Source organism: Sapajus apella, unplaced genomic scaffold, assembly GCF_009761245.1.
Source record: "Sapajus apella isolate SASKATOON/1434 unplaced genomic scaffold, GSC_monkey_1.0 scaffold14, whole genome shotgun sequence".
NCBI classification, from domain to species: Eukaryota; Metazoa; Chordata; class Mammalia; order Primates; family Cebidae; genus Sapajus; species Sapajus apella.
In genome coordinates this window covers 5,925,822-5,949,420 of record NW_022436954.1, presented here as the reverse complement: position 1 = coordinate 5,949,420, position 23,599 = coordinate 5,925,822, and the positions used below count along the sequence as shown (strand labels likewise).

Sequence of the window (23,599 nt, the reverse complement as noted above, 5' to 3'; positions counted from 1 at the left end):
TTCGGGATATTTCATGTGAACAGAATCATATAATACGGGGTCCTCTGTGTCTGGCTTTTTCCACTTAGCATAATGTTTTCAAGGATCCTCCATGTTGCAGCATGGATCATATTGTTCCTCTTTGTTGCCAAATAGCATCTCACTGTTTGGCTCTATAATTTGTGTATTCATTCTTCAGTGGTGGATAATTGGGTTGTTTCATCCACTCAGCTATTATAAATGATGCAGCCATCAACATGCTTTTCCCCCTCCCCTCGGAGATGGAATTTTGATCTGTTGCCAGTCTGGAGTGCAGTGGCACGATGTCGGCTCACTGCAACCTCCACGTCCTGGGTTCAAGTGATTCTCCTGCCTCAGCCTCTTGAGTAGCTGGGACTACAGGCATGGGCCACCACACCCAGCTAATTTTTGTATTTTTAGTAGAGATGGGTTTCACCATATTGACCAGGCTGGTCTCAGAACTCCTGACTCAGGTGATCCACCTGCCTCAGGCTTCCAAAGTGCTGGGATTACAGGTGTGAGCCACTGCGCCCGGCCACACTCTTAAGAACAAGTCCCTGCATGGACACATGTTTTCATTTCTCTTGGATATAGACCTATGAGTGGAATTTCTGGGTCATACGAAGCTCTGTATTTAACCTTCTGAGAAACTGCCAGAATGTTCTTCAAAGCCGCTGCAGCATTTTACATTCTGCTGGCATGGTGTGAGGTTCTGATTCTTCCACATCTTCACCGAAATTGTTATTATCTTCATTTTTATTATTGTCAATGGAGGACGGGGGTGGCTTATTAGTGCCTCTGAAAAGTTTTGCAGTTTACCTTTCTGTCCAGCACTGGGTTGTTTTGGTCAAGAGGGCTCTTTAGGCAGCAAAATCACCCAACTGCCAGAAGTGCTAGTAGCCCCTTGCTGGCTGGCTGGGCCTCCTGTCGACCCCTGCTTTTTCTCTTGCCCTCTTCTAAGTTGTTATCCACATGGCACTCGAGTCATCTTTGATTCCTAAGGCAGTCACATCCCTCTCTGCTGCAAGCTGTGGGAAGGTCCTTTCTCTGCCTCAGTCCACACGCCCCAGCTCCTGGCCGCTCCTGCAAGCTCTGCAGTCTCCCTGATCCTTGTGCTCCCTGAAGCCTCCGTAGGTACTCCCTGTCCGCAGATGGGTGGGGCCCTTCCCCACCTCTGCTCTGGGATGTCTTCCGCCTGGCTTCTGCTTTCCGGCAGCCTCCCAGGGCAGCGCCTTCGGGACTCAGCGCACAGGCCTCCTTCTGTGACCTACTGCAATTGCTCTGCTCGCTAACCTAACGGACTTGCTCAGACTTAAGCCTTCACTTTCGGAATGCAGGTCATGAGGGGATGGACTGAGCCTGTCCCAGCCTGCCCATCACTCTGTACACTCTGGGAGCTCAGTAATATTTGTTGAATGAATGAATGAATGCGCACACGGGGGCGTGCTGGGGAGGCTTGGGGGCCGCATCGCTCCGCCCCGCCTCTGATCCCCGCCTTCCCACCTGCCCGTAGCCACCTTCTGGGTGAACCCTCAGTTCAAGATCCGGCTAGATGAGGTGGATGACCCGGATGACTACGGGGACCGTGAGTCAGGCTGCAGCTTCGTGCTTGCCCTTATGCAGAAGCACCGCCGCCGCGAGCGCCGCTATGGCCGCGACATGGAGACCATTGGCTTCGCGGTCTATGAGGTGAGCAGGGTGGATGCCTGGTGGATCTCACTGAGCAGGCAGAGGACCTGGCTCCCCTCCTCGCCACCCGCAGCGCAGGGGGGCTTCTGCCAGGGGGCGCCGAAAGCCATGCCATTCCCCCCAAATTCCACCTCCCACCCCCACTCTCCACCCCTCCCCCCATCCTGATGGCTGGGAGGTCTCACCCTCGAGGAGGCAACTACTGAGGCCCTCTGGCTGACAGCGAGCGAAAAGAGAGGAAGGGAGTTGACTCAGGGAAGGGAGATTCTGGGATTCACCTCAGCTTAGAGGGCGACCTGCTGCTCTTGGAGGAGGGAGCTGGCTCAGCTGATGCCTGGGAGTACTGACTCCCGGTGTTAGGGGCTGTGAGCAGAAGCTGGCAGGGGCAGGATAGGGGATAGGGAGGGCCTGCCGGCCAAGGTGAGGCTGTGCCAGTTGCTCTGTGATTAGAATTCCTTGCTCTTGCCTTGTATCTGCCCTGTTTCACATACTGCCTTCAAGACAGGGACAGAAACTTCTGGGCCTCCCTGGCTGCAGTCTCGGCTCACACCCAGACCCCCTGGCAGCAGCCCGCGGTGGCCGTTTCCTGTCCTTGGGCTTCGGAACATTGCAGCTGCCTGGCCTGGAGCCTCTGACTCAGCGAGTCCAAGGACAGGCATCCCAGACCAAGAGGACCCTGCCTGGGCCCTGCCTCCTGGGGTGCTGCTCTGGTGCAGGGACAGATCTGGGTCCCCAGGGCCCTGCCTTCTGCCTCCTCATCCCATCAGTCCCAGCTAAGAACTCAGGACCTCTGTGCAGCATACATCGTGACCCCACCCCGGGACAAACACACTCTCTGACTTCCCCTGTCTCTCTATTGCAGGTCCCTCCGGAGGTACGTGTGGCACCTGAGCCACCTGCAGTCACACACCCCTGATGGTGCCAGAGGGGAGCAGCCCAGTGGCAAACCCACCCTGGCCTGGAGAGCTAAGAAGTCATCTTGTTTCACTGCTTGAAAAATGCTGCTCCCCACCTGTTCTGTGGGCAGAGTAAACATTGCTCTCCTGAGGGTCAGCACAGGTAGTCAGTGAGGGAGGTGGATTTGAACCCTGGTCTTCAGAGCCCCTGTCTGATATGTACACACGAGGCTTTTCCTGCCTTGCGTTCTACACTGAGTAAGGGCAGTCCAGCAATGTTAGGGGCAGGGCATTAGACAGGCTGAGAGTTTTGCACCCTTGAGCAGTTGCTTAAGCTCCGAGCCTCAGTGTTTGTGTCTGTAAAATGGGCATAACAGCAGAACAGCAAATGAGGTGCTGAGTGCCCTGCAGTGCCTGGTCCAGGGAAAGCTCCCAGTGATAATAATGACAGTGCTATTGAAGCACATGCCTTATCTGGAATCTGGTGCTCCTCTCCTCTACCCTCTGCAATGACTAGTGTTATTACATTTTACAGATGAGGAAACTGAGGCTAAATGTCTTGTTAGGGTCACACAGGCTGTGAGTGAGCCATGCCCCAGCTCTTCAGCCCCTTGGCCAGGACAAGGAGTCTAGGTCTGGGGGTGGCCCCTGAGGGTGGGCTGAGTGGGCAGCAACAGCCCTGCTCCCTCCTCCCTCCCTCCAGCTGGTGGGCCAGCCGGCCGTGCACTTGAAGCGTGACTTCTTTCTGGCCAATGCATCTCGGGCGCGCTCAGAGCAGTTTATCAACCTTCGAGAGGTCAGCACCCGCTTCCGCCTGCCACCCGGGGAGTACGTGGTGGTGCCCTCCACCTTCGAGCCCAACAAAGAGGGCGACTTTGTGCTGCGCTTCTTCTCGGAGAAGACTGCTGGGACCGCGTGAGTCATGGACCGGCCCCTGCCACTCTCCCCTGTCCCAGCCTCCCCCTTCAGACCCTCTGCTGTCCCCTCTGACCCGCTCATTTCCTCCCCACTCTCTGCAGGGAGCTGGACGACCAGATCCAGGCCAATCTCCCCGACGAGGTGCGTGGTCCCACCCCATCAGGCCCCATCCTCCTCTCCTCCTCACCCCTGGGTGTGTGATGAGGACCCGGGTTTCCTGTCCCCTGAGTTCCTGCTAGCAGGGAAGATCCCCTCCTGGCAGGAGCCATAGGAGTAATGCTAATCCCTCATTGGCCCAGCACTTTACAGTTTGCAGAGGACCTGTGATACTAACGGCACAGCCCCCGAGCGCTCACCCTGTGGCGTGTCTGTGCTGAGCACTTCACCTGTGTCATCTCATTTCCTCCCCACATCAACCCTGTCCGGGTCTTGTTATGATACCTCCTCGGAATGGGAAATTCAGGTTCACAGAGGTTAGGGAACCTCCTGAGGCCATGTAGTCGGGATCCAAACTTTTGAGATTGAGTCTTGCTCTGTCGCCCAGGCTGGAGTGCAATGGCGTGATTTCAGCTCCCTGCAACCTCTGCCTCCCAGGTTCAACCAATTCTCCTGCCTCAGCCTCCCGAGTAGCTGGGATTACAGACATGCACCACCACACCCGGCTAATTTTTTTTGACACAGAGTCTTGCTTTTTCACCCAGGCCGGAGTGCAATGGTGTAGTCTTGGCTCACTGCAACCTCCGCCTCCTGGGTTCAAGCGATTATCCTGCCTCAGCCTCCTGAGTAGCTGGGATTATAGGCTTGTGCCACCATGCCCAGCTAATTTTTTGTATTTTTTTTATTTTAGTAGAGATGGGGTTTTGCCATGTTGGTCAGCCTGGTCTCGAACTCCTGACCTCATGATCCACCCACCTTGGGTAAATTTTGTATTTTTAGTAGAGACAGGATTTCACCATGTTGGTCAGGCTGGTCTCAGACTCCTAACCTCAGGTGATCCACCCACCTTGGCCTCCCAAAGTGCTGGGATTACAGATGTGAGCCACTGTACCCAGCCCAAACGCTTGCCTTTTAATCATTGAGCTGGATAGTATCTGAGCTCAACAGCGCCCACTTCATTTAGGTCACATCAGCCCTGGGCATGGGGCAGAGCAGGTACAGGATTCCCCTTTCACAGATTAGAAAAGTGAGACAACCGGGTGCGGCGGCTCATGCCTGTAATCCTAGCACTTCGGGAGGCTGAGGCGGACAGACCACCTGAGGTCAGGAGTTCGACACCAGCCTGGCCAACATGGCAAAACTCCATCTCTACTAAAAATACAAAAATTAGCTGGTCATGGTGGCAGGCACCTGTAATCCTAGCTACTTAGGAGGCTGAAGCAGTGAGGTTGAACCCAGGAGGCGGAGATTGCAGTGAGCTGAGATTGTGCCACTGCACTCCAGCCTGGGTGACAGAGTGAGACTCCATCTCAAAAAAAAAAAAAAAAAAAGAAGGCCGGGCACGGTGGCCCACGCCTGTAATCCCAAGCACTTTGGGAGGCCAAGGCAGGTGGATCACGAGGTCAGGAGATCGAGACCATCCTGGTCAACATGGTGAAACCCCATCTCTACTAAAAATACAAAAAAATTAGCTGGGCATGGTGGCACCTGCCTGTAGTCCCAGCTACTCGGGAGGCTGAGGCAGGAGAATTGCTTGAACCCAGGAGGCGGAGGTTGCGGTGAACCGAGATTGCGCCATTGCACTCCAGCCTGGGTAACAAGAGTGAAACTCCGTCTAAAAAAATAAAAAATAAATAAATAAAAAGAAAAGAAAAGTGAGGCTCAGAGGAGTGAAGCGACTTGTAGCAGATATGCGGTCTCAGTCCTCCCTCCAGCTGCCTCTGCACGGGCAGAGCCGGGGCCTCTCTTAACTGCCTTCTCCCCTTCTCGGTCCAGCAAGTGCTCTCAGAAGAGGAGATTGACGAGAACTTCAAGGCCCTTTTCAGGCAGCTGGCAGGGGAGGTAGGTTGGGGCATGGTGGGTGGGGAGGGGCCTGTGAGGGGCAGCCCTCCCCTAGGGCAGGTGCCACCTGCTCTCTCTCTCCAGGACATGGAGATCAGCGTGAAGGAGCTGCGGACAATCCTCAACAGGATCATCAGCAAACGTGAGTCCCCTCGGGGCCGCCCCACCTCCTCACATCAGAATCCAGGCCCCTGCTCACACATTGAGCTGAACCCCATGCCCTGGTCTGCATGAGTCGGGGAACCCTCCGGTTTTTCTGAGTGCAGCTCCCTGCCCTTTCCATCCCATGCTCCTCCTCCCGACCTGCTGTCCTGAGAGTCCCTGTGCTTGGGCGCTGTGCCTTCGTGGGATTAGAAGGACAGCCTGGCCGGGCACAGTGGCTCATGCCTGTAGTCCTAACACTTTGGGAGGCTGAGGCGGGTATATCGCTTCAGCCCAGGAGTCCAAGACCAGCCTGGATGACATGGAGAGACCCTGTCTTTACCAAAAAGTACAAATATTAGCCAGGTGTAGTGGCGTGCACCTGTGGTCCCAGCTCCCCAGGAGGCTGAGTTGGGAGGATGACTTGAGCCCAGGGAGGTTGAGGCTGCAGTGAGCTGTGATCACATCCATGCACTCCAGCCTGGGCAGCAGAGCAAGACCCTGTCTCAAAAAAAAAAAAAAAAAAAAAAAAAAGGCAGCAGCAGTACTTTAGTGCCAAGGAAAAGTCTCCCCTTAGCCTCCTGGGCCAGGCCTTGTGGCTTGGGGAACATCACATGACTGGCTTCACTCCCTGCATACAACTGCCAGCAACCACTCCCTCCCCTCCCCGCCCCTCCAGCCTGGAGCTGCCCATGGGCTTTGCTGCCACTGACCTCCCTCTATATGGTTTCCTTAAGCAGAGCCTCTCCTCCTCTCCTCTGCTAGTGAGGCCCTGCTTATCCTCCATAACCTGCAGCAAGCCCCGCCCCGCCCCACCCCATCTTTCTACCCAATTTCCTACTGTTCTGTTTCACGCTGGTTTCTTTATACTTTGGACTAATTGTGGCTGTTGGGACTTTGGCTCGATTGCTAAAATACTTTCCCTGTACTTCTCGATGATAATAATCCTGCCCACTTCCTCTGCCAGATATTGCACCTACTGGGCAGGATTTGTGCTTCCCTGACAACCCCCCACCCAGTGCTCCCAGCAGGGGCAGGGGCAGGAAGTTTGCTAGGTTGAGATGTTGGAATTGGTTTTTCTCGCAGACAAAGACCTGCGGACCAAGGGCTTCAGCCTGGAGTCGTGCCGCAGCATGGTGAACCTCATGGATGTATCCTTGCGTTTGCTTTTGTCTCCTGAGGGGTTTTGGGTGGAGGAATCAGCGCTGGGAGAACTGTCCCAGGACAGTGCAGAGAATGGGACGGAGCCATGTGGAGTGTGGACACACAGTGCCCTGTCCCTGGACATCTTCCTGTTGGTTGGGAGGGAGAAACTGAGGCACAGGCCTGTGTCACGTGAAAGGTGGAGCAAGACCTGGGTCCCCACTGACCCTAAGGCTGGTGCTGTTTCTTCTGACCCCTCCCCTGCCCACTCCACTGCACCCCAGCCCAGAGAACAAGGCAAGCCCGGCTGTGGGCTGACTGCACATGGCTTTTGCTGCCTCTCCCGACCCTACCCTGCGGCGGCTGGCCGACTCCACGGCCATCTCCCCTCTGCACAGTTGCCCACTCTCCCGTGCCTGGTCTAAGTGGTGGAATTTCCTTCTTAACGGACACCCAGCGTGATGGCAATGGGAAGCTGGGCCTGGTGGAGTTCAACATCCTGTGGAACCGCATCCGGAATTACCTGGTAGGTTGTCCCCACTCACCTGTTTTGGCAGGTGCGGGCCGGGCAGGCAGGAAGGGCCCGGTGACTTGGCCTGGCCCTCACCCTCTGCACCCCACCCCAGTCCATCTTCCGGAAGTTTGACCTGGACAAATCGGGCAGCATGAGCGCCTACGAGATGCGGATGGCCATCGAGTCGGCAGGTGAGACCCCAAGGCCGATGGCACGTGTGGGGCCGGGGACAGGTAGCCCCACTGCTCCTGTGCCCCAGGCCCTTATCCCTGGTGGTGACGTGGTAACAGCCATCTTTTCCTTTTCCCTGTGAAGTGCATTACTGGGTTTCCTTCCCTCCTTCCTGTCTGCAGCCTGAGGAGGCTAGGGTCTTTCACCCGCCCCATTGTGCACATGAAAAGAGAGGCCGTGAGAAGGAAAGTGACTGACCTCAGGCCTCACAGCCAGAAGGGGCAGAGCCAGGCTGCAGCGCCTCCAGTGAGGGAGGTGCAGGGCTCACCTTGCCAGCCCGCTTAAGCACAAGGCCCGGGTATTCAGGACAAACTAAGCCGGACCCCTGAGCCCTGACTGGCCAGCTCCTGATTCCCTGGCATGACCCAGGCCCTGAGACTGGCACTCACTTGCCCAGCCCCTCACAGCTACTGGCCCTGCCCAGGAGGCCTTCATGCCCCTTCCCCTGGAGAAGAAAAGGCCCTAAGCACCCTGCCTAGCCCCAGCCCCGTCCTGGGTACCCAACCCCTCCCCCGTCCTGATGGGCAGGGTCTGCGCCTCCCTGACCCTCACTCACTCTCCCGGACCAGGCTTCAAGCTCAACAAGAAGCTTTATGAGCTCATCATCACCCGATACTCAGAGCCTGACCTGGCGGTTGACTTTGACAACTTCGTGTGCTGCCTGGTGCGGCTGGAGACCATGTTCCGTGAGTGTCCCCGGCCGCCTGCCACCCTCCAGCTCCATCCCGAACACGTGCGCCAGGAGCTGGTGGGAATGACAGATGGCGGAAGTAGCAGAGACAGGCCAGTGCAGTGGGCGTGTGCCAGAGAGGCCCAGGTCTGGGGTTGAGGGGCCCTGCTTGAGGGCCAGGAGAGTGGGGGAGGTGAGGGAGTCGACTGGGCTCAGCAGGAGGAAGAGCTGCTTCCCAGCTTCAAGGGGTGTCAGCTTGGGGTACTTTGGGGAGGTAGAGAGGGACCAGGCAGGAAGGGGGCCAGGCCTGGCCCTGCATGAATGTCCCACTGAGTTCTCAGCCCTGCATCACCTTTTCTTGAACACACAGGATTTTTCAAAACTCTGGACACAGATCTGGATGGAGTCGTGACCTTTGACTTGTTTAAGGTGGGAATCTCCCTGGGCCCATGGCGAGGGAAGAGTTCCAGGTGATCGAGTTTTTTTATCTGACCAGTGTTCTCCTGTCCTATCCTGGAAGTGAGCCTGGGCCTCAGAGCCAACCCTAAAGGCTGGGCCACCTGAGTCCTGAAAGGCTGGGGTGGGGATGCCTGGTTCTGGGAAAGGAGCAGGAGGGCAGGCCCAGGCCCTTGGAGGCCTCTGTGGGAGCAGCAGTTTGGCTTCCTGGGGGTGGAGGAGGTAAGAAAGTAGCCCTTTCATGAGGTCCCTGAGGTGGCTCCTGAGCCAGAGTGGGGGTTGGGCCTGGGGTTTGGGTGGGGAGGAAGCCAAGCAGCTGTTCCGGCTGCCCCTGGCTGACCTGCCTGCTCTCCCACAGTGGTTGCAGCTGACCATGTTTGCATGAGGCAGGGGCTCGGTCCCCTTCGCCGTGCTCCTGTCCCTCCTCATCTGCCAAGCCACGCCTCCTGCCATGCCACACTAGGCCACGCCAGCTGCAAGTGCCTTCCTTGGAGCAGAGAGGCAGCCTCGCCCTCCTGTCCCCTCTCTCAGCCGCCGTCGTTCATCTGCTCTGGGCAGAGCTGGGTGGCCCCTGCCTGCACCCGCTATGGGCTCGGGATGGTCTCGGGCCCTCCATTGCCAAGCCGGAAAGGCAGCTTTCGCTTGTTCCTGTCTCGGAACAGCCCCAGGTTTTCTCTGCATCCTGATGTGTCCCTGCTCCTCGCTCAGCGCCACTGACCTTGCCTCGTCTGCAGACTATAAACTATAACCACTAGCTCCACAGTCTGTAGGCCAGGTGGAAGGAGCCACCTCCCGGCTCGGGGAGGCCCCAGGGCTGGGAACGCCTGTGTCTTCCTGCGCAGAAGCCAATGCCCCCTCTGCCCCTCTCTGGCCCTGCTGCCAACCAGGAGCTGTCCAGCCTGCGGGCGGTCGGTCGGCCTTCCCTCCTTTGCTCCTTTTTTATATTGATGATTTTAAAGGGGACTCTTCAGAATCTAGTGTACTGGTTTTGGGGGTGCCAGAGGCACTAGGCTTGGAGTGGGAGGTCCCGTATTCCATACAAAGGAACCCCAAATAATAAAGGAAAAGGCCCCGCATCTGTCTGTGAAGTGTTTCTCCCCATCCTGCTGCCTGGAAGACACCTCCAGGCCCCAGCCCACGAGGCAGCTCATGGCCTCAGCTCACCCTTCCCCTCCAACCCCTCCATCTCCTTCCTCTTGACCCTGGAGGCTTGAACCCCTGCTGGAGTACTGGGGATCTGGGCGAGTACTAGGGCCCAACCTCCCAGGCCAGCCCTGGCCCTAGCTGCAGGGACAGGGCCACACAGCTGAGGTCCCACGTGACCCCGCCGATCCTACACGCCCTCCCCCACCCAGGAGGCCTGACCCCTACCTTTCCTGCACACCTGCCCAGTGAGGTGAGGCTCTGAATGAAACCCAAACCTCGACTTAGCACACACCCAGCCCCCCAGGGAGCTCCCCAGAGCACAGAGCCTCCTTCAGGTCCTTCTGGGGGGAGCCCCTGTGACCCAGACACCTGCACTTATGTAAGCCCTCCAGCCCCTCTGGGATCCGGGATTTTCTTACCAGAGATAAGAGTGGTTTGGGGGAATGAAAGGGGGGTGGGGCAAAGCTGAAATGCAGAGCAGAGGCTGAGGTGGTGGAGGGTGGGTGGGCCGCTATCCGCTGCTGTGGGCCCCTAGCGTTGGGGCAGATGGAGGTGGAGGCCCCTGCGCACCCCATGGGGCAGGCTGCTGTCTTGAGCCGGCATTTCGCCCTTGTTACCTCCTCGTTGGGAGTCCAGGTCCTGTTGGGCCCAGCGTCTTCAGCAGTGAGGGCAGTGGCTCAGCTCTTCCTAGAGCCTGGGCTGGTGTGTGAGGGGCTGGGGGGCAGGGAGGGTGTGCAGGGCCCAGCCATCTTGCTCAAACCCTTACTTGCTGTCTGGATTGGGTTTTACTTGGTGAGGGGATGGGAACACCATGGTCTGGATGACCTGGGGCTCTAACCTCTCAAAAACTCAGAGTCCCTGACATGGGGGCGGGCAGGGTGGGGCTTCCTCCTGACTGCCTAATTCGGGCATTTTGTTTTTATTTATTTATTATTTATTTTTGAGTTGGAGTTTCCCTCTTGTCACCTAAGCTGGAGTGCCGTGGTGCAGTCTTGGCTCACTGCAACCTCTGCCTCCCAGGTTTAAGCAAGTCTGCCTCAGCCTCCCAAGTAGCTGGGATTACAGATGCCTGCCACCGCACCTGGCTAACTTTTATATTTTTAGAGGAGATAGAGTTTCATCATGTTGGCTAGGCTGGTTTTGAACTCCTGACCTCAGGTGATCCGCTCACCACAGCCTCCCAAAGTGCTGGGATTACAGGCATGGCATGAACCACCGCACCCAGCCTAACTGGGCATTTTAAAAGGTGACATTTTCCCAAGTGTCACCTGTGCAGCCAAGTCCCTGCCTTCTCGGGATGTGGGGAAGGGTAAGCAGCTGTAATCGCTGCACCACATTATTCTGAACTCTCGGCACTGAAGTTTCCAGCTGCAATTTGGAGCCTAGTGACCCTAGGGACTGTGTTCCATGTGCCAAGACTGGAATCGGGGCTCCCAAACATGCCTCGGTGTCCTTTGGAGGAAAGGGAAGGTGACAGTGCTGGGGTCCTGCTGGTAAGGGCAGCGGGGAGGGCGGCTGGGCCTGCAGATCTGGGTGATGCGCTGTGACTTGGCCCTCTGAGTGAGAGATGGAGAGACCTGGAGAAAGGGCATGGGGGAGGGGAGCCCTGCAGATGTGGGGACACCTGAACCCTCCTATGGGGTGTAACCCGAGCCCTCGGACACAGGGTGCACAGGATGTCTGCAGTCCTCACCCCTGGCCTGGCCTTCCCCTCCCAGCGCCCCTCCCCGGCCTCTTTACATAAAGCCTGGCAGGCTGGGCCTCAGGTCAGGCCCATGGTAATGGCCTTCACAGACCTGCTGGACGCCCTGGGTGGCGTGGGCCGCTTCCAGCTCCTCCACACGGCCCTGCTGCTGCTGCCCTGCAGCCTGCTGGCCTGCCACAACTTCCTGCAGAACTTCACGGCCGCTGTGCCCCCCCACCACTGCCGGGGCCCCGCCAACCACACTGAGGCCACCAACGACTCCGGGAGCTGGCTGAGGGCCACAGTACCCCTGGACCAGCTTGGGGCCCCGGAGCCATGCCGGCGCTTCACGAAACCTCAGTGGGCCCTGCTGAGCCCCAACTCCTCTCTCCCGGGAGCAGCCACAGAGGGCTGCAAGGACGGCTGGGTCTATAACCGCAGTGTTTTCCCGTCCACCATCGTGATGGAGGTCAGAGGGGGCTGGGTGCATGGGGGTGCTGCTGCTGAGGCCCAGTCTGAAGCTCCCCTGTCTTCCCTGCAGTGGGATCTGGTGTGTGAGGCCCGCCCTCTCCGAGACCTGGCTCAGTCCGTCTACATGGCCGGGGTGCTGGTGGGGGCTGCAGTGTTTGGCAGCCTGGCAGACAGGTGAGCCCGTGGGGATAAGGGCCCCAGCCACCCACTGCAGGGAGGAAAGCCCAGGCCTCTACATTCATTTTTCTTTGTGAAAGTTGATTCGTGCATTTTAAACAGATAATACATATAGTACATTCACGTGGTTCCAGATCCCAAAAGGCACAGAAGAGCCTGCTGGGCGCATCCCTTTCCTGCCTCTGCCCCACCCTGCAGTAATTCCCAGAGGGCAGCCTGGCTTCTATGTCTCTTACTGGAGACATGATTCTATGCAGTCAAGAAAGTGGGTGTATATGCTCCATCCCCCCATTTCTCTTTTCCTGTTATGTATTTTTTTTCTTCTTTATATCCCCCATTTTTTGCTTTGACATGAGGTCTCAGTGTGTTGCCCAGCTTGGTCTCACACTTCTAGGCTCAAGCAGTTCTCCCTCTGTCTCCCAAATAGCCAGGGTTACAGGCCTGGCCGTCCTTTTTTATGCAAATGCTGGCATCCACCGCACGTGTCCTGCACCCAGCTTTGTCTTCACTTTGGAGCCTCTCTTATTCTTCACAAAGAGCAGTCCCAGCCCTCCTAGTGTTCACATTACATCCCACTGTATGAATGAGCCAGAACGAACCCTAACTTGCTCCCCCTTATTTTTTAGAGATGGGGGTCTCGCTCTGTCACCCAGGCTGGAGTGCAGTGGTACTAACATAGCTCACTGCAGCCTTGACTTTCTGGGCTCCAACGATCCTCCCACTTCAGCCTCCCAAGTAGCTGGGACTACAGGCACGCACCACCACACCCAGCTAATTTAAAAATAATTTTTTTTTAGTAGAGATGGGATCTCACTATGTTGCCCAGGCTTGTCTCAAACTCCTGGATTCAAGCAATCCTCCTGCCTCTACCTCTAAAGTGCTGGGATTACAGGTGTGAGCACTGCGCCCGGCCTAACTGACCCCTATTGATGGATGGTGACGTGCGCCCAGCTCAGGGCTCTGAAGTTGGCTCCCACGCCTCCCTCTCTGCTCCTCTTCCCCTTCCTCCTCTTCACTCTCTCCCCTCTCCCTTCTCCTCTGCCCTTCTTCTCTCAGTTTGGGTTTGGGGGGCCCTCCCGGACTCTACCCCACACTCTGGAATGTAGATGGCTTCCTGTGCCACACGCCTCAGGCCCTCATCACACTGTCATGACACATCCGGTCTTTCTACATGTGAGCTTGTGTCTTATCCAGAGCGTCTCATTTGTCACCAGCCCTCAACTCAGGCCTGTCACTTATAGGTGATTAACGATCAAGGAACACTGTGTCACAATGAATGAGTAAATGAAAGAATGCATAAATGAATGAGTGAGTGAATGAATGAATGGGTCGTGGGGTGTGTGGAGAAGAAAAGCTGCCCCCTTCCTTGGCCTGCTGCCCTCCTGGCCAAGCTGAGGCTGTGCGCTCTGGCCCTGGACCCTCATTGCAAATAGGGCGGTACCAAGGCCGGAATGGAGTAAACCTGCCACCCTGGCCTTGGGCCCCTCTGTGGCCTGGCAACCCTCTACTCCACAAAAAGACTCAACCCTGGCTTCTGCTCCCACACCAGGACAGGCCAAGGGCTCACCTGCTGTGAGTTCTGGTTTGAGGCCTCCCTCCAGCCAGAACAGTGCTCAGGTGACCTCTCCCTACCTGCCACACTCATCTCTGGGGCTTTGCAGAATCCCTGCCTTTCCTCAAGCCTGGAATAAATCTCTTCACCAGCTTGCTTCTACACTATGCCCCTCCCTCTGTGACCCAAAAGCCCAGGTCCCAGCAGTTTCAAGTTTCTGTTTTGAAGGAGTGGCTTTCACAGGGCGCCCCATCTTCCCCTTGACTGCCTCGATAACCTCCTGCTCAGGTGGAAGGGGCAGGCATGGGCTGCTGATTTGCTCCTTCGTGGATGCTGCTGCTCCTCCAAAAACCCTAAGGCCTGTGCTCACTCTCTGGGTTCAGGCTGGGCCGCAAGGTGCCCCTGGTCTGGTCCTACCTGCAGATGGCAGCTTCGGGGGCCGCCACAGCGTATTTCAGCTCCTTCAGTGCCTACTGTGTCTTCCGGTTCCTGATGGGCATGACCTTTTCTGGCATCATCCTCAACTCCCTCTCCCTGGGTGAGTCCAGCCGAGGAGAGGCCGGGAAGGGCTGGGGCTCCTGAAAGAGTGGGGGGCAGGGGGGTGGCAGTGTCCAGGGTCATGGACATTTTTCTCATGTTGTTTTCTTGGGATTCTCATCCAGCAACCTCAACTCAAAGCCTCCCAGCAGAGTTCTGGACTTGGGAGACCGGGGCTCCGGGTCGTGGCCCTGCTAGCTGTGGGTGGGGAGTCCTGCACGGCCTTTCCCAGGTCCGGGCTTCAGAGTATTCATCTGTAAACTGAGAGGGTTAGGTTTGTTTTATTTGTGAATTAGCCAACATTAACCACTTACTAAGCACCTATTGTCTGCCAGGCTTAGTGTGGGGACACAGAGGCTACTGGGACACAGGAGGGGAGTGAGCCATCATGATCCCCAGGGCCGCAGTCAGCCCTGAAATTGTGTGACTCTAAGAAGGCTGGTGATTCCTCAGCTTCATGGTGGAGACCTGGCTCCTGGATGCCAGCCTGGAGTGTTGTGCCCCCAAGTGATAAGTGACAGGCTCAGTCCTCCCTCTGGGCTGGTTCTGAGCAGCCCCTGGGTGGTCCTAGGAGAAAGCATTGCAGGACAGTACGAAGCCCACCTGGATACAGACCTGCCACCTACCTGTGCCTCACTTTAACTACTTAGCTTGCTCCTGGGGACACCACTGGGCACAGAAACTGCTGCCACCATCAGCTGTCCAAAGATAGGATGGATCTTTTATATCAGGGGTCAGGGAGAAATCTTGGACCTGAAGAACCAGGATGCACCAGGCCAGCACACCTGACCTTCCTCCCTCTCCCAGCACGCAGCGGGATCTCAGCCAATCCCAGCCTACACAGCTCACTCTGAGGCTGGGCATCCAGCCATGGCTTGAGACAGATGTCCGAGGTCCACCTCATGCTGGAATGGGCTCTAACACCTACACACACACACACACACACACACACACACACACACACCCCCATCAGAGACTGCCCAGCCTCTTCATACCTCCTGAGGCCGGAGAGGCTGGGCACTGTCTTGGGACAGCTCAGCCTGTAAAGATGAGTTTGTAGAGATTCCATCTAGTGCCCTGGAGCTCCCACCGTGGGCCATGCCCTGCCTCGGGTCACACCGCACACATGTAGTGACCCTCCCCCACAAATATATGTGCCTCCCCTCCCGTTTGTTCCTTTACACACTGTTCTGTACTTGATTTTTTCAATTAACCAAGTTGTCACTGCTCCACTGCCTGATAGAGGGCCTCCTAGCAGCAGGAGAGGCTCTAGATGTTTCGGTGAACACAGCAAAGCCCTGCTCCTTGGAGCCCATGTTCTAGTGAGGGGAGATAGCACCACCACACATCACAAATCCCGTAGCATGTTTGAAGACAGTAAGGGCTACAGGGCAAAACCGAAGCCTGGAAAGCAGGTAAGAATGGCCGGGTTGGCTGGGCGCCATGTCTCACGCCTATAATCCCAGCACTTTGGGAGGCCGGAGCAGGCAGATCACCTGAGATCAAGAGTTCGAGACCAGCTTGGCCAACATGGTGAAACCCCGTGTCTACTACAAATCCACAAACTAGCTGGGTGTGGTGGCAGGCACCTGTAATCTCAGATACTCAGGAGGCTGAGGCAGGAGAAACGCTTGAACCTGGGAGGCGGAGGTTGCAGTGAGCCAAGATCACACCACTGCGCTCCAGCCTGGGTGACAGAATGAGTGAGACTGTCTCAAGAAAACAAAGCAACAACAAAAACAAAAAGAATGGCCAGGTTGGAGGGGAGGGGTCTGCAATTTTAATTAGTGCGGTTTGGGAAAGCCGGCACTGAAAAGGGGTCATTTGGAGCAAAACTGGAAAGACTTGAGGGAGTGAGCCCTGCAGGTTTTGGGGGTGGAACATTCCAGGCAGAGGGAATTACTAGGCAGAGGTCCTGCAGGGGAAAGTGTGACCAGGGCGAAGAGCAAGGAGGGCCCTGCGGCTGAAGCGGAGTTGGGAGGCAGGCAACAGATGAGGTCAGAGAGGCCAGGTTCCGCAGGACCCCGTGGCCAGCGTTCTAGGGCTGCGGCTTTGCCTCTGAATGAGACAAGAGCCACTGGAGGATTTTGACCAGGGAGAGACCCGATCTGATTTAGGATCTGAGATCTGAGTAGGTCTCTCTGGCTGCCATGTGACACCAGGACAGAGCAGGGAGGCTGGTTAAGGGGTTACTGCTGTCATTGAGCAAGAGACCAGGCTGAGCCCGGCCACAGCGGCAGCAGCAGAGGGAGTGAGCTCAGATTCTGGCTAAATTCAGAAGGGTTTGCTGAAGGACTGGACGCACAGGCTTCCTGCCCATTGGGCGGAAGTGTCCTCATTAATGTGTTAGGGCTGCCTCATAAGGGGGTGTCATCATCACTTAACCAGTCCCTTATGGGTGGACATCTACGTTTTTCCAGGTTTTGCTATTTACAAAAATTAGCAAAATATCGCACCTTTGCCCATTTTCCTTTTAGCTTGTTGGCTGTTTTCCTATTGATTTGTGAAAACTCTTTCAGTATTAGGGAAGTTAGTCTTTTTTCTCTTTTTTTCTTTTTCTTTCTTTCTTTTTTTTTTTTTTTTTTTTTGAGGCAGAATCTAGCTCTGTCACCCAGCCTGGGGTGTAGTGGTGCCATTGCAGCTCACTGCAACCTTTGCCTCTCGGGTTCAAGTGATTCTTGTGCCTCAGCCACCCAAGTAGCTGGGATTACAGGCTCATGCCACCATACCTGGCTAATTTTTGTATTTTTAGCAGAGACAGGGTTTCACCATTGGTCAGGCTGGTCTCAAACTCCTGAGCTCAGGTGATCCACCCTCCTCAGCCTCCCAAAGTGCTGAGATTATAGGTGTGAGCTACCTCACCCAGACTGAAATTAGTCCTTTATCTGTTAGTTAGTTACGATTATTTTTTGTTGATGTTATGCCTTGGCTTATGGTGTTTTGTTGGTTTTATTCCAGTGCAGATATTTTTTATTTTTACAACTCCAAGTTTGCCAACCTTCCCTTTTATTGCCCCCGGGTTTTGGGACATTCTTGGAAAAGCCTTCCCCTGCCCTAAGATTGTAAAATAATCTATCGTGACTTCTTCTGGCATTCTTGTAGTTTTATTGTTTATTGAGTTCTTTGATCCACTTAGAATCTACCTGGAGTGCAGTGAGGACACCTTTGCCTGCATCTCAGCAGGTCTCTGGAATGAGTTTAAACTGTCAGAATAATAAGGGGGGTGTGGTGAATCAAACAACCACATGGGTAGCCAAACCCCACTGCATGTGACTGTTTTCTCCTCAGTTGTGGAGTGGATGCCCACCCGGGGCCGGACTGTGGCGGGCATCTTGCTGGGGTACTCCTTCACCCTGGGCCAGCTCATCCTGGCTGGGGTCGCGTACCTGATTCGCCCCTGGCGGTGCCTGCAGTTTGCTGTCTCGGCTCCTTTCCTGATCTTCTTCCTCTATTCTTGGTATGTCCTGAACAGAGTGGGGTGGCCCTATAAGAGGTTGGGGTGTGCAGTGACCAGGGCTTGCTGGACCTAACGAGGGACACAAAGGATGGCAGGTGTCCATGGAGGCTGCAAGTTCTCAAGTCCTCACGAATGGCACTGGGACACTCTGGTAACATCCCTTGCATTCATGTGGGGCTCTGGAACATCCCAAGGGCTTTCGCCTTCATCAACTCCTTTGCATCCCTCAACACTTTATAAGTACTTAGAGTACTTATAAAGTTATAAGAATAGAACTGGCGCCGGGTGTGGTGGCTCACGCATGTAATCCAAGCACTTTGGAGGCCAAGGCGGGCGGATCACCTGAGGTCGGGAGTTCAAGACCACCCTGACTAACGTGGTGAAACCCTGTCTTTAAAAAATAATAATAAATAATAAATAAATAAAAAGAATAGAACTGGGGCATTTATAAGAGGGTAATGAGGCACAGCCCAGAGAGGGCCCATGACTTGCTCAAGGCCACACAGCTAGGGTCAGAACCAGATTCAAAACCAGGTCTGGGACAGGTAGAGTGGCTCACACCTGTAATCCCAGCACTTTGGGAGACCAAGATGGGCCAATCCCTTGAGGTCAGGAGTTCCAGACCAGCCTGGCCAATATGGTGAAACCCTGTCGCTACTAAAAATACAAAAGAAAAAAAATTAACCAGGGTAGTGAAAGGCGCCTATAATCCCAGCTACTTGGGAGGCCAAGGCAGGAGAATCATTTGAACTCGGGGGTGGAAGGTGCAGTAAGCTGAGATTGTGCCATTGTACACCAGCCTGGGTGACAGAGCAAGACACATTCTCAAAAACAAACCAACCAACCAACCCACGGGTCTGTTGAAGTCCTAAGTCCTCTGTAATCTTTTTTTTTTTTTTTTTTTTTTGGATGGAGTCTCCCTCTGTTGCCCAGGCTGGAGTGAGGTGGCACAATCTCAGCTCACTGCAACCTCCACCTCCCAGGTTCAAGAAATTCTCTTGTCTCAGCCTCCTGAGTAGCTGGGATTATAGACACACACCACCACGCCTGGCTAGTATTTTTTGTCTTTTTAGTAGAGATGAGGTTTCACTATGTTGGCCAGGCTGGTCTTGAACTCCTGACCTCAGGTGATTCACCCGCCTCAGCATCCCAAAGTACTGGGATTACAGGCATGGGCCACCACACCTGGCCAAGTCCTCTGCAGTGTTTAAATACTGTCCGGTGAGTCTTCATATGATGTGCTGCAAAAAAAAGGGAAGCTGGCAAGCCCCCCAGACTTCCTGATGCTGCAAACAGGAAGAAGGACAGTTCACCTTTTTTGGGGTCTGAAAGAAGGTGGACAATGGGGTATTGCGCTTGGGAAACAGAATGAGCCCTACCCAGTCTCAGATTCTTCTTCTTCCTCCTCTTGATCCCAGGTGGCTTCCAGAGTCATCCCGCTGGCTCCTCCTGCACGGCAAGTGCCAGTTAGCTGTCCAGAACCTGCGGAAGGTGGCCGCAATGAATGGGAGGAAGGAGGAAGGGGAAAGGCTGACCAAGGAGGTAAGCGGGCTCGGAGGAAGGAAGGGCGGGAACAGTCTCCAGCCTGTTACATTAGGATTAAGCAACTTCCAGGGCTCATGTGCCATCCAGGCGTAGACGCTGGGAATAAACAGGACAGGCAGAGTTGTGTGTATGAAATATGTTGTTTAGGTGTGGCATGATTGTGTGATTTTGGATAAATAATTTAACTGCTTTGCTCACCAGTCTATCCATCTTTGCAATGAGGAAATAACCTCATTACCCTTGACAGCCAGTTGAAATTTTAATAAACTAAAATTATTTAAATGGCAACCACAAAGTAAAATTATCGGGGAATCAATAACAAAAGTACCATTATAAATACCATTTATTTTAAGATAGTTACCGTTTATTATCAATAAGCACCGTTTCTCAAGCCCCACACCAGGTGCTAGGCTAAGAGTTTTATGTACATAATCTCATTTCATGTCTCGTTTTTGCCAATGAGGAAACTGAAGTGTGGACAGGTCCGGTAACTTGCCTGGAAACACACAGTACGATGTGGCAGAACTTCTTAGAACCCCTGCTCTTATCTGACCCAATCTCCGAGCCCATACCAGGAATGGGGTGGGGGGGCCCTCCAGAACCGCAGAACTTCAGGAGTGTTGGGGCTCATGTTGGAGCTTCTCAACACTCTGGAAACAGCCCCTCAAGTGCCATCAGTCCTTGGATGTAAGGGAGATTAGGGCCAGCCACCTCACCAAAGACCTCAACCCCAGCTCTCCTCCACACAGATGAAGGGGTTCCCAGCAGGGATGTGGGGTCCCAGCTCCCTCGCTTCCCTTGAGCAGACTCTCCTTGCCCAGGTGGTGAGCTCCTACATCCAGAGAGAGTTTGCGAGCGTCCGCACCTCCAACTCAATCTTGGACCTCTTCCGAACCCCGGCCATCCGCAAGGTCACGTGCTGTCTCATGGTGATCTGGTAGGTGATGGGCTCATGCCCAAATCTTTCACCCGAGGCAAGGGTGTGCTCTCTGGACCAAAAAACTGTTCTGAAATACTTTTTTTTTTTTTTTTTTTTTTTTTTTGAGACAGAGTTTCACTCTTGTTACCCAGGCTGGAGTGCAATGGCACGATCTCGGCTCACCGCAACCTCCGCCTCCTGGGTTCAGGCAATTCTCCTGCCTCAGCCTCCTGAGTAGCTGGGATTACAGGCACGCGCCACCATGCCCAGCTAATTTTTTGTATTTTTAGTAGAGACAGGGTTTCACCATGTTGACCAGGATGGTCTCAATCTCTTGACCTCGTGATCCACCTGCCTCGGCCTCCCAAAGTGCTGGGATTACAGGCGTGAGCCACCGTGCCCAGCCTTGAAATACTCTTATTGCAATAAGCAGGTGAGCCTTGTGAAGGCAATCTCTTCCCACGCCCCTTTTCCAGCACTTGCCCTCTGCTGCATGCTGAGATGTGGTGACAGATGAGACAACGTGCTGACCAAGGAACCCCACTTCTGGGCAGTGGGTCTCACCTGGGTGGGAGGACTATTGGAATGACCAAGGCAGCTTTTCCAGAATGTACCTTGTCCCATCCTGATATGTCCTTGGGGCTGGCTTCCACTGGATTCTGGGAAGTGTCCCACTCTGGAAAAAACACTTCTGGCTCCAGAAGGGGATAGACAGGAAAACTGTAATTTCCATACAGTGAAACAAGCATCCTAACAGTATTTCTGCTAGCTGGGGCTGCTGAGGGCTTCAGGTAGGAAAGAGCATTTAAACTGGTTTTAAAAGATGGTTAATCAAGGTTGCGAGGTGGCCAGGAAGGAATTCCTAACAGGTTCACAGACATGAAGATGTGAAATGGGCAAAAATACAAAGGCAGCCCACATGCAACAGCACCACCAACTGGAAGCTGACACATCCTAAGGGGAGGGGCTGATAAAAAGCAACTGTGTAGACTTCACTCTACTGGATTTCCTGCACATTTAAATAATTTATTGATACTTATGAAGCAGGGAGTGCAGGCAATGAATTACTATTCGTTTTCTTTTTCTTTCTTTCTTTTTTTTCTCCATTACCTGAAGCACCTGAATTTCATCTCTTTCTTCCTTCCTTCCTTTCTCTCTCTCTCTTTTTTTTTTTTTTTTTTTTTTTATGGAGTCTCTGTCACCAGGTTGGAGTGCAGTGGCACCATCTTGGCTCACTGCAACCTCTGCCTCCTGGGTTCAAGCTATTCTCCTGCCTCAGCCTCCCGAGTAGCTAGGACTCCAGGCGGGCGCCACCACATCCAGCTAATTTTTGTATTTTTCGTAGAGACAGAGTACTATCTGTTTTCTGTAGCAGACTGGGCAGTCCCTTTTAGTAGGTATCAGCTGGACTCAGGCCAGACTACCCACGTGACCTGAGCAAGTCAGGGAGCCCAGCCTCCTGGGGTCTCTCCTATGTCTGTAAGGTCCTTGTGAGAATCCAAAGTTAAGACATGAGGCCAGCCCCGGTGACTCATTGTGTAATCCCTATGGGAGGCAGAAGCAGAGGATCATTTGAGCCCAGGAGTTCCAGACCAGCCTGAGCAACACAGGGAGACCGCCTACCAGCCAGGCATGGCCACCTGTGGTTCCAGCTACTTGGGACGCTGAGGTGTGAGGATCGCTTGAGCTTAGGAGTTTGAGGCTGCTCTGTGATCGCACCACTGCACTCCAGCCTGGGTGACAGAGGCAGACCCCGTCTCAAAAAAACGAAACAAACTTAAGACACATAAAGCACTTGAACCGCAGGTTGCCCCCTGGGAAGCTCTGGGGTCAAGAGTCTTTCCTCTGGTTTGGATTTGGGGCTGTGACCCCTGTGTACTGGGAAGATGGGGAGGCCCCGACTCTGGGGGCTGTGAGGGCTTCTGCCCTGACCGCGTGGTCGGCAGCGCAGTTCTGGCTCTGGCGGGCGAGAGAGCTCCGGTCTCCCTGCGGTAGCCCCGCCGGCCTAGGCTTCCCTTCGTCCACCTTCCTCTTTCTGCGAGGGAGAAACAGATCCTGAGTTCAAAATTCCAGAGCTGAAAGTCCTCTCTTGGATCCTTCTGGAAAAAGAAACCAAAGGCCCGTTTTTGTCGAGAACGTGGCTCGGCAGCCATCCGGAGCTCCCTGCCTACAGGTGGGGCGATTCTCCCGTGGAGCCGACCCGACCTGACCCGACCTGACCCGCTCAAAGCTCCCCCGGGCACCGCAGGCTCGGCTTGCGCACGCCGGGACTTACCAACCGCGCCCGGAAAATCGGGGCCGTTTCCAAATGTTTCGCTTCGCTGACATCTGGGAGCCGCGCCAGGCTCGTGCCTGGGATCAATTGCACAGTCCCGGCTTTCGGGGGTGGGAGGCGGCGAGCGTGCCCCCTTCCCAACCCCTTCCTTGCCAGTGTGTCTGGGATGAGGTGGGGATGGGGAGTCCTGGGGTTCGAAAAAGGATGGGGGAGGAGGAAGAGGAAGTGTTAGGAGCTGGTGAACTTTCACAAACTTCCACCAAACCCTATTGAAAATGCCTTCAATTAAATGGGATTTTTTTCTTTACTGGTTGATTGATTTGGTTGGAACAAGGTCTTGCCCTGGCACCCAGGCTGGAGTGCAGTGGCACAATCATAGCTCACTGCAGCCGGACCTCCTAGGCTCAAATGATCCTTCCACCCAGCCTCTGTAGCAGGTAGGACTACAGGTGTCTGCCACCAAGCCCAGGCTATTTTTTAAAAATAGAGATGGGATGGGGTCTTGCAATGTCCCCCAGGTTGGTCTAGAACTCCTGGACTGACGCAGTTTTCGCCTCAGTCTCCCAAAGTGCTGGAATAACAGGCCTGAGCCACCTTGTGGTTTTTTTTCTAAATTCTAAAAGCATGCATACTCATTGTTAAAAAGTTGCGCCAACCCCCCTCCCACGCCTCCGCGCGAACAATCCAGAAACAGGCAGTGTAGTGTATCGGTTAGGAAGCAGGATTTTGGAACTTGGGTTTGACTCTCAGCTCTGCCACTTACTGGCTTTGTGATCCTGGGCAAGTTACTTAACCTCTCTGTGCCTGAGTTTCCCCATCTGTAACATGGGCATCATAATAGTGCCTACCATGTCAGGTTGTTGTGAAAAGTAGGCTGTAAAGCAGGTAGAACAGTTCCTGAATGCGAGTTGTTTTCTGTTATCAGATACACGAGTGAATGCTCCCCTCAACTGACTCTTCCTCCCATCTCTGTCAGGCGTGAGTTTGTATTCTGGCAGATCTTAGGACATACACGACACCCACATACCTATACATACACACATACATATTCTTATAGAAATGGATTTAATAGGGACTGGGTGTGGTGGCTCATGCTTGTAATCCCAGCACTTTGGGAGGCTGAGGTGGGGGGATCACCTGAGTCAGGAGTTCGAGACCAGCCTGTCCAACATGGTGAAAC

The 23,599-nt window shown here is 54.6% G+C and overlaps 2 protein-coding genes across 4 annotated transcripts in view; both read left to right on the top strand.

The window, feature by feature from the left end:
- Nucleotides 1-9,744, top strand: part of CAPN1 (calpain 1) — a 27,578-nt gene extending 17,834 nt beyond the window's left edge. For 2 of the 3 annotated variants that reach the window (XM_032282871.1, XM_032282869.1), the window contains exons 11-22: nucleotides 1,514-1,689; nucleotides 2,552-2,563; nucleotides 3,289-3,500; nucleotides 3,605-3,644; nucleotides 5,436-5,501; nucleotides 5,586-5,643; nucleotides 6,729-6,793; nucleotides 7,243-7,311; nucleotides 7,412-7,490; nucleotides 8,100-8,216; nucleotides 8,571-8,629; nucleotides 9,015-9,744. In XM_032282871.1, the coding sequence (XP_032138762.1) occupies nucleotides 1,514-1,689; nucleotides 2,552-2,563; nucleotides 3,289-3,500; nucleotides 3,605-3,644; nucleotides 5,436-5,501; nucleotides 5,586-5,643; nucleotides 6,729-6,793; nucleotides 7,243-7,311; nucleotides 7,412-7,490; nucleotides 8,100-8,216; nucleotides 8,571-8,629; nucleotides 9,015-9,041 (980 nt within the window). In that variant the 3' untranslated portion in view covers nucleotides 9,042-9,744. The remainder of the gene's footprint in view (nucleotides 1-1,513; nucleotides 1,690-2,551; nucleotides 2,564-3,288; nucleotides 3,501-3,604; nucleotides 3,645-5,435; nucleotides 5,502-5,585; nucleotides 5,644-6,728; nucleotides 6,794-7,242; nucleotides 7,312-7,411; nucleotides 7,491-8,099; nucleotides 8,217-8,570; nucleotides 8,630-9,014) is intronic. The other variant, XM_032282870.1, reaches the window with a different exon arrangement.
- A 1,235-nt stretch (nucleotides 9,745-10,979) lies between these two features.
- LOC116554770 (solute carrier family 22 member 20) overlaps nucleotides 10,980-23,599 on the top strand; it is a 29,734-nt gene continuing 17,114 nt past the window's right edge. Inside the window, exons 1-6 of the mRNA XM_032282868.1 lie at nucleotides 10,980-11,955; nucleotides 12,028-12,131; nucleotides 14,070-14,224; nucleotides 17,512-17,680; nucleotides 19,099-19,222; nucleotides 20,047-20,162. Coding sequence (XP_032138759.1) covers nucleotides 11,479-11,955; nucleotides 12,028-12,131; nucleotides 14,070-14,224; nucleotides 17,512-17,680; nucleotides 19,099-19,222; nucleotides 20,047-20,162 — 1,145 coding nt within the window. The 5' untranslated portion in view covers nucleotides 10,980-11,478. The remainder of the gene's footprint in view (nucleotides 11,956-12,027; nucleotides 12,132-14,069; nucleotides 14,225-17,511; nucleotides 17,681-19,098; nucleotides 19,223-20,046; nucleotides 20,163-23,599) is intronic.